This window comes from Caenorhabditis briggsae, assembly GCF_000004555.2.
Source record: "Caenorhabditis briggsae complete genome, chrV, whole genome shotgun sequence".
Taxonomy (NCBI): domain Eukaryota; kingdom Metazoa; phylum Nematoda; class Chromadorea; order Rhabditida; family Rhabditidae; genus Caenorhabditis; species Caenorhabditis briggsae.
In genome coordinates, this window is record NC_013488.2 from 17,127,924 (window position 1) to 17,137,681 (window position 9,758).

A 9,758-nucleotide genomic window follows, 5' to 3' on the forward strand; every position below is an offset into this window, starting at 1 on the left:
ATATGTGCCTGAAGATGTTTTGCATGATGTGAAGTTGTATTTTTTTGAGTTTATACCAAAAGATGGTTCAAATCGTATTTAATAGCTGTCGTCAAAAAACTGTCATCATCCCATTCGTTGAAAAAATAAGAGTAGTCATGCATCTTCACACTCAATCATTTGCCGCTCACAATATCGACTCACATTTCGGAGTTTCAGTTTTTCAGCGATTTCAACTACTTCACAAGAGCTAAAAACTAGACAAAATTTCAGAATTTTCAAAAAATTCGGTGTTAATCACTCACTTGTAAGAGTCGGACGGACACCATGAGCAATTTGTAATGCCATTCCTGTCAAATCTGCTCGAAAATCACTATTTAAAGGGAGTACCCGATTTGAAAGGATCGCATCATCAGCAGAAAATTTGGAAGAAAAATATTGAGAATGGAATTGGAGCAACTGAAAAATTTTGGAAAACTTAGGTGTGAAGTGAAAACCTTAAGTTTAGTTTAAAAAAAAGAGAATAGTCAAGGGACCTTTTTAATCGTTTTTCCAAAATCAAAGTTTCCATCAAAATTCTCACCGCTTTATGGCACCATAGTTCCGTATCGCGGCTTGTTTCCGATTGCGTCAAAACTTTCAATGTCAAATCTCTGCGCACATTAAAAAGCTTATCACAAAAATTGAAATTCCAAATTCCATCATTTGAGTGAACAGCTTCCAAATGAAGACCATATTCTAATTCCAATGCTCCATTATTCAGCCATTCATTTGGACGATTTACAATTTCAGATATTTTTAGACGACGTCCACTGTATACTGTGCCATTAGTCCCTTTTTTATGTTTCCCACGACTTGCACATCTTCAACCAAATTTTGAAAATTTGAAAAGAACAAAAAATGAAATTCGAGCGTTTTCATTTCTAAATTCGTTCCTTATATATGCTCGAAAACGGTCTCCTTCTGGATCTGGAACTATTTCAAGACCCATGAACCTGAAATTCGATTTTGATTCTCGAAACAAGTATTATTTCCCTCACCATTTCATGTACATACAATTTCTATCCATATCACCCATAGCGATTTCATTCGGATTGTTTAGACATTCTGGGAAGTTTTCAAAACGACAGTTTCCATTTTTTGCGTCTATAAAAGGAAATCAAGGATTCGGAACGAGTTGAATTCTTACATTGCAATGGTTCAGCCATTTCAGAGAAACAGAAATTGTTTAAAGTTGGAATTTTTAAAATTTTAAGGGATTTGGTAATTTGTGGCATTGACGTGGCGATTTTTTACTCAATAAATCATAGGGCCTTTTCTGATTTTTGAAAAAAAAAAGAAAAAAACTTTTCTCTGAATAAGGCTGCTCGGATTGTCCGAAAAAAAGTAATTCCATATTTTGTACAATGTAGCTCAAACTAAAATCTTGATGTGTGTTTTCTGATGAACAAGGATTTTTTTGTATTCTGATCGCTTTTTATACAGATAACAAAATGAAAATGATGAAAAATGAGAATTCGTTTTCAGAACAATTCCACATGTGGCGCGTTTGCCGGGGTAACTGAAGTCGTCGTTTTAGTTGGATAATACATCGATTTCAGCGATTTCTGCACTTCTTTGTTCGCTGTCAAATAAATAAACGCGTTTGATGAGCAATTGAGCACAACCAGAAATGCAATACAAATCGACCATTCTGGAGTGTCTTTCGGGACAACTCTAGGACAATCTCAAATAGCATCCAACTCATAACGAAGAACAGCGAAATTAAAAGGAATTGAATTAGATATCTGGAAATTTTAGATTATAATCTTTAAATAAAAATGTTTTTCAACTAACTTAATATCCTGTTTTTGACGGCTATTGCTGGTGATTGAGCTCATACTGCTACTAGCCTCTCGGATTTTTTGGAATATCGAACCGTAGCAGAAAACAGAGACCACTAGGGAAGTGATGCCATGAGCGATTATCATGTAGTTGGTGTAGGGGATTTCGCCTTCGATTCGCGCCAGAACATATGACATTGCTTGGTGATCAGTTATGAATCTGTAAAAATTGAAATCTAGGTCATGGCCTGAAAATTGGAACTTAGGTCATGACGAAAAAACTGGAATCTAGGTCATGGTGTAAAAATTGAAATCTAGGCGATGACCTAAAAATTGAAATCTTGTTCATTGCCTAGAATTGAAATCTAGGTCATGGCCTAAAATTGAAATCTAAGTCATGGCCTAAAAATTGAAATCTAGGTCATGACGAAAAAACTGGAATCTAGGTCATGGTCTAAAAATTGAAATCTAGGCGATGACCTGAAAATTGAAATCTAGGTCATTGCCTAGAATTGAAATCTAGGTCATGGCCTAAAATTGAAATCTAAGTCATGGCCTGAACATTGAATTCTAGGTCATGGCCTAAAATTGAAATCTAAGTCATTGGCTAAACATTGAAATCTAGGTCATGACCTAAAAATTGAAATTATTCATCATAGTATTACCAGTATTTTATTAGTCGACGACAGATTTTTGATATCTCTTATAGGAAGAGAACAAATACGGTAAGAATGACGAGTTTCGATCCAGAGACTACACTGTACATTAGACGTCTGGGGTTTTTACGGCGTCAATTTTCAAAACAAAGGTCTTAACACAGTCAAATTAGGTGACATTTTGTAGATCTCGTTGGGTTCTACGTTTTAGATTTTAATTCAAACCAAAATTTCCAATCTGGACCGAGTTATGAACAGTAAACTTACACACAGCACGGAAGAACGTATTCCATCACATATGCCGAAATACACGGGATAGGGACTAGGAAGATAAAGAGGATCATCGTAGTGCGGTATGTGAAAATATAGTGTTGGTTCATTTTGATCACCACATAACTGAAAATACTTGGAAAATGTATTCAGAACAAGGGTCTATTTTTACCGATTGACAGACATAACAATCTGAATCCAACTTTCTAAGTACCACGCTGCCATGAATACGGTAGCCATGATAACACTTCCTTTACTCAAACGATCGTTAGGATCTTCGGTGAGAATATAGTGCTGAAATGTATATGAGTAGTACAGGGATACTGTAGTTCCAGTGGTAGAATGCCTCCTGTCCATTTTTAAGACAATCTATCTTGGTTCCCGTTAGAGATATAAGAAAACGGTTAACTAACAAATTGTTCAAGATATTATGATGAACATTTTGCCAGTTTACATCTTTTTGATATTTTTCATAGGAAAAGAGATATATGGGCGTAAAGTGGACGGTTTGGGAGAAGGCACAGTAGTGTTCACGGTAAGCGGAACACAAATTTTATGTTATCACATGCCCCATCGACTTTGAGCTACTTTATCTCGGTCCCTGTAATTGATATCAAAATGTGGTCAACTGAAAAAATGCTTATCATAATATCACCTACATTTTGTCAGTTAATCACTTTTTGCTTTCTTTCGCAGAAACCAAGATAAAGTGGTTCAAAGTTAACACTCACATTAGCCATGACGGAGCCTCCGAAAAAGATACCAGTGGTGAGCAGCTGGCCAAAATCACTGACAATATTAAAAAACGCAATGATATAAACTGTGCTTGTCTTTTTCACAAAGGCTAAATGAAATACGGGGATTATAATGATGATATTCAGGAGAATGGCGAACATTCCAGAAGAGAAGAGAACAAATCCAAGGTAGTACTTGAGCGTCGTCATCCTCGATTTTTAATCTCTTGAAGAATTACGAGGAAATGAAATAGAATACCACCTCTCCTGATTTCAATTCTTTTATACCAATTTTGAGGAAAAAAACAAATGACAATACAACTACTTTGTAGTTTTAATGTCTGGTCAGACGGGGATGAGTAATAATATGAGCAATGAATTTGAGCACAAACATCAGATAGGAAAAAATTGAAAAATATGTCTAGTCAAAATATTGGGACAACCATAAAATGAATAGTAGTTTGGTCAGCTGAGCTTACTGTAAATACTCCGAACGAATGCCATCCGAATCGTCAAGTTTGAGCTCAAATTTCTCGGCTCCTGTGAAAGATATCAAAAAATGATCCACTGATAAAATATTTCTGATATTATCAGTAACATTTTATCAGTTGACTGCTTCTTAATATCTCTCATAAGAACTGAGATAATCGAGCTCAAATTTGCGTATAGGATGAACTTTTATTAGAGAATTTACGCTATGAACTAACACTAAAACACAAAACTACAGTAACATGTTTCAATTTTTTGATTCAATAATTTTGATGATACTCTTGATCTAGCTCAAAGTCGATTATTCGAAAAGAATTCCTAAACATTTTATTGTGAAGTGTCACCACTTTAATTATTCTAATTATTGAATGTCCTGAATACATCAAGAAGTTCAAAAAATTCCAACATTACAATTCAAATTACCAATTTCTGATACTTTCAGATGGCTGATCCAAAGCAATGTAAGTTTTATACTTTCCAAAAATCACTGAATTCTTTTTCTAGACGCAAAAAATGGAATTTGCCGTTTTGAAAACTTCCCGGAACGTCTGAATAATCCGACTGAAATTAACATGGGTACAACCATTAGAGAGTCTTTTCACATACAATGGTGAGAAAAAAAGATTTTAGTTCCTAAAAATTGATTGAGTTCCAGGTACATGGGTCTCAAAAGAGTTCCAGATCAAGAAGGAGACCATTTTCGAGTATATATAAGAAGCGTCTGTGCCAAGGACAAAGCTCGAATTTCAATTTATGTTCTCATAAATTTTTTGAAAAGGTTTGGAAAGCGTAGAAGCCGTGGGAAACATACAATAGAAGCCAATGTCAAAGTGTTCACCAGAAAGCGTATAAAAATATCTGACGTTTTGGATAATCCATATGAATGGCTGAAGGATGGAGCATTGGAAATTGAATACGGTGTTCATTTGGAGGCTTTTCACTCGGAAAATGGAATTTGGAACTTCAATTTTCGTGATAAACCTTTTAACAGACGCGATTTCTCTGTGAGAGTTATCATGCGATCTGGAACCGACTATGAAAGGGAATTGTACTGCAATAACGCGGTGAGATGGTTCCAGAAGCACTTTCTAATTTTTCTGAAATTTTTCAGTTGCTCCAATTCCATTCCCAATTCTTGTCTTCCAAATTTTCTGTTGATGATCCGATCTTCTCAAATCGGGTACTCCCTCTAAATAGCGATTTCAACATAGACTACACTGAAATTGCATTGCAAATTGCTCATGGTGTCCGTATGTCCTTTTATGGTGATTTTAAACAGAAATCCGGAAAATTATGATGTTTTTAGTCTTTGACTGTTGTAAAATAGTCGAAATCGCTGAGAAACTGAAACTCCGAAATGTGAGTCGATATTGTGAGCGGCGAATGATTGAGTGTGAAGATGAGCGCAGCTTCTGCTATATTGAATATTCTGATGACATGTTTTGGGAGTTGGCTATTGAATACGATTTGAATCATCTTTTGGTATAAATTCAAAAACATGGAACTTTGCATTGAAATTATTTTCAGGCACATATGCTGAAACAGAACGACTGGATGAAGAGAATCCGTTATAGGGATATCGAGCTCATGTCCAGAAACTCAATGATGTTGATAATCGCTAAATTTATGGAAGATTCTGTTTGATTTCATTTATTGTGGGTTAAATGAATTTTGATGCTCTTTTTTGTTACTTGCCATAACTCTGAGAGTTGTTCGATGTACCAATTGATGAAACACGGTTTTTTTCCCGCCATAAATAACTCGCCGAATAAACAGGCAAAAAATGGGGGGGGGGGTACAACGATTCGGGGGTACAAGGGGGTACAACTGATTTAGGGGTACAAAATTAGTGATTCGGGGGTACAAAATCCATGATTCGGGGGTACAAAATTTTTTAGCAAGTTTTATTTTTTGCACTTCTGAATTGAAATTTTGTCTCTAAATAGTTCGCAGCTTCGTTTAGATAAAAAATTTCACCTCAACGGAACGAATAATAAAATTTACCCAGGCATTTTGTACCCCCGAATCACTAATTTTGTACCCCTAAATCAGTTGTACCCCATTGTACCCCCCGAATCGTTGTACCCCCCGAATTTTTGGCCGAATGAACAAGCAAAGCATTTTGGGAAAAAATGTAAATTTTAGCCAAATCTACAGCAGTGTGTGCTATCGGTACGGTTTCGGTGAATATACCGGTAATTTTACCGGTTCTTTACCGGTAAATTTACCGAAAACTACCGGTAATTTCTAGGAAAATTTTCTGTTTTTTTTTCAAAATTTGGAACCGCGACATTTTAGAACTACGACGTTTTAGAACTGCGACATAACCGAACTACGACGTTTAAGAACTGCGACATTTTAGAACTGCGACGTTTTAGAACTGCGATGTTTTAGAACCGCGACATTTTTGAACCGCGACGTTTCAGAACCGCGACGTTTTAGAACCGCGACATTTTTGAGCCGCGACGTTTCAGAACCGCGACGTTTTAGAACCGCGACATTTTTGAAGCGCGACGTTTCAGAACCGCGACATTTTTGAAGCGCGACGTTTCAGAACCGCGACGTTTTTGAACTGACTATTTTAAAACTGTTGCGAACTGTCAAAAAACTAGTGAAACAGCAGAAAAAAACATTTCTGTAGTCCTCGAGGAAAATAAAAATTTTAGCGAAAATTTACCGGTAACTTACCGGTAATTTACCGGTAAAATACAGGGTCTGAAAGTTATAAATTTTTGAAATTCTCACATTTTTTCAAATATACATTTTTATCCTGTTCTCGATTTACTCTGTTAACGTACGCATAAAATGGGAATACAAGTTGAGATTTGAAAAAAAAAGAGGAGCGAAGTGACGAATAGTAAAAGATATAGATTAAATCGCGCCGAAGGCGCATCAGCCAACTGTTTGAAGCGCCGGAGGCGCGGAAAACAGGCTGGTAAAAACAAAAAATGGAGCAATCAGAAAAGCATTGGAAATTTTTTAGAATATTAAAAAATTCCGTGATCCAGTGCACACGTCCATTAATTCAGGAAAAGCGCACAACGGAGATTGCTGGCGCTTTTCTTATGCATCGATTAAAAAGGACAATTCAAAAAGTTCAAAAAAATTTTGTTCGTGAACCGACTTAGTGATGGATTTGAGAGTCTAGGCATCACTTTTTCACGATATTTATACTCATCCAATTTCCAATTATTCGCTGATTGCAAAAATCCAGTTCTCATAAAACTATGATTAGTTTGAACGAAGTTCTAAAGCTAAACATAGAGGTGGGGGGGGGGGGGGGGGCGCACTTATCGTCTGTGTATCTCACGCCAGAAATACAGAAAGGGGAATACATTTTGCTTCATATCTCATTTCAGAGTAATTTAATTTCTATAAAAATTACATATTTGGAATCAGCAAAACAAGCCAATTCTTTTGAACATAAATACGTAGCTAACATATGCAAAAAATTACTATATCTGAAGTTTCAAAGATCCAAATCCAAGCGATTCAAAATTTGTGTAATATTTTCTAGCAAATCGTCATTTAGAATCTCACTCTGATGATTTGAGAACCATAAATCTAGTTTATCATTACAGTAATCTAGGTCAAATACCAAGTGTGATGAGCTAATTCTTCCCAAAAGAAATGTCCTTGAGATTGATACAGTAATCTCTGGGAAGAATAAGTTCTTCACATTCGATCAGATTACTGTAATAAAAACTAAGAATTACGGTGCTAAATTCATAAAAGTGTGATACTCGATGTCACCAACCCACTTGGTTTTTGGCTCCGCCCCTTCGAGAACATGGGTATAAATACCGTCCGGTACCTACGACCAGTATTCATTCCTTCCCTAATCTAATCTTCCAGACGACCTTCTGCATGGACGTCGGAAAAATATCACCTATTGATTTTTCTGAATTTTATTCCTTTTTGCTATTCTAGTATTCCTAAATGTCAGTACCACTTTGAAGATTTCGAAAACTGTGAATTCGAGAAGGTGAGTCTAAAAAACAGCAGTGGCTCCTAACAAAAGTAATAAAACTGGATCAGTATGCTATACCTTTGTATATTTTCCTTATATATCGATAGCTGATACTTAAATATGAGAAAATGAGAAAACGCGCCGCATGGTTGCGGGGGCGGAGCATGTTTTTTTGCAAAACATGTCCGTTTCCAAAAGTGTAAAAAGTGTCCCAAAATGGAAAAATTGAACTTTCTCATCTTGCGAAAATGTTTGTTGTGAGATAATTCGAAACAAAGAACATATGTGACTTGACACGAATGCAAACATTGTGGTAAAACTGCTGGAAAACTAATTTTTTATTTCAGGAGACTTATTGCCAAGACTGTCACGTGAAGCTCTCTGATGAGGTGCCGGACCAGAAGAATTACCGCTGGATGGAAGAGAAGCCATTCTTCGGCCCAAAACCCATTCTTCGACCCAAAAACTGTGAAGGGACAAGATATTGTGGATGCTGCAAAGACTGGAAACAAAGGATACGAGGACTTTGATGAGCAAAAGAACAAGTTCCTCTACGAAGAAGATAGTTGAAGAGGAGGGGGAATAGTTGAAGAGGAGAAGTGCTTCTTTGCCGGAAGAGGATTCAAACCGGAAGAATCAAAAGGGTACGTTCCAGTCCCCAAGTTCCACATCAAGGATGATACAGAAGAATCGTGGAACCAGCTCCAAGAGAAAGTCCTTGGAACCAGCATGTGCCTCATCAAAGGGATCAAAGCCGATGAGGAGACGTTCTCGCTGGAGACTTTGGTGAAAGTGGCACCGAAATATAAGCTCCGAATTCTCCGACAGTTGCCACAACCTCATCCCTTGCCCTTTTCTGTTGTAAACAACTCCTCAAATCCTTTAACTCCAAATCTTCTGAATTCTACATTTCCCTTTTCAAATGCTACGTCTTGCCAGTTCTAGAATATTGCTCGGTCATATTTTCCTCTCCTCCCGATTTCAAACTGTCTAAAAAACTTGAGTTCCCTCTTCGCTTCTTCTCAAAAACTATTTTGCAACGTTGCAACATATCCTTTTCATCTTCCCAGACTCAAATTACTCAATTTTGTCTCTATCCGTCATAGACGCCTCAAATCTAAATTAACACTTCTTCATAAAATGTTTTCTCTTTTTATCACATTTCAGTGTTTTTCGTCATAAAAGACGGTAGAAATTTGAAGAATTTTTTTCTCATTTCTGAAAACCGGATTTCTCAAATTTCATGTACAACAAGAACAGGGTTAATAGAAAAAAGAAAAGTTTTTCGAAAAGTTTGTCTGTTCCACAGATTTCGTCCATTTTCGCCTTGCCTTTTTACAATTCAGAAATTTTTTGTATGAATATTCCAGAAATTAGTCAAAGTTATAGAAAATGTTTATTTGATGGATCTGAAAATGATCTTGAACAGAAAAATAGGTGGACAAATTAAAATTGGACAGTGTGCACAGTTGGGACAGTGGTAGTAGTTTGCTCAAATCCGGGGGACAACCAATCTTCCTGCATTTTGAACTTCTTGATGCTCTGTACCTTCTTTTCTTCTACAGGTACAGAATCGGGTTGTCTCCCGATTTTGTACCTCGTGGCACAATTCAAATAATACTTGACCATTTTTTCCTTTAAAAAAGTACAAAATCGGGAGACAAACCGATTCTATACCTGTAGAAGGAAAGAAGGCACAGAGCATCAAGAAGTTTAAAATGCAGGAAGATTGGTTGTCATCCGGATTTGAGCAAACTACTACTACTGTCCCAACTGTGCACACTGTCCAATTTTAATTTGTCCACCTATTTTTCTGTTCAAGATCATTTTCAGATCC

The 9,758-nt window shown here is 36.5% G+C and overlaps 2 protein-coding genes across 2 annotated transcripts; one reads left to right on the forward strand and one right to left on the reverse strand.

Moving 5' to 3' along the window:
- Window positions 1-1,606: 1,606 nt before the first annotated feature.
- CBG23689 lies at window positions 1,607-3,672 on the reverse strand (the record flags this gene model as incomplete). The annotated part of the gene is made up of 4 exons (XM_002647831.2): window positions 1,607-1,766; window positions 2,726-2,854; window positions 2,901-3,022; window positions 3,460-3,672. The coding sequence occupies 4 exons, from the start codon at window positions 3,670-3,672 to the stop codon at window positions 1,607-1,609; spliced, it is 624 nt and encodes a 207-aa protein (XP_002647877.2).
- A 721-nt stretch (window positions 3,673-4,393) lies between these two features.
- CBG23691 lies at window positions 4,394-5,595 on the forward strand (the record flags this gene model as incomplete). Its single annotated transcript, XM_002647832.2, has 6 exons — window positions 4,394-4,412; window positions 4,456-4,561; window positions 4,607-5,015; window positions 5,063-5,201; window positions 5,258-5,433; window positions 5,479-5,595. The coding sequence occupies 6 exons, from the start codon at window positions 4,394-4,396 to the stop codon at window positions 5,593-5,595; spliced, it is 966 nt and encodes a 321-aa protein (XP_002647878.2).
- Window positions 5,596-9,758: the final 4,163 nt, after the last annotated feature.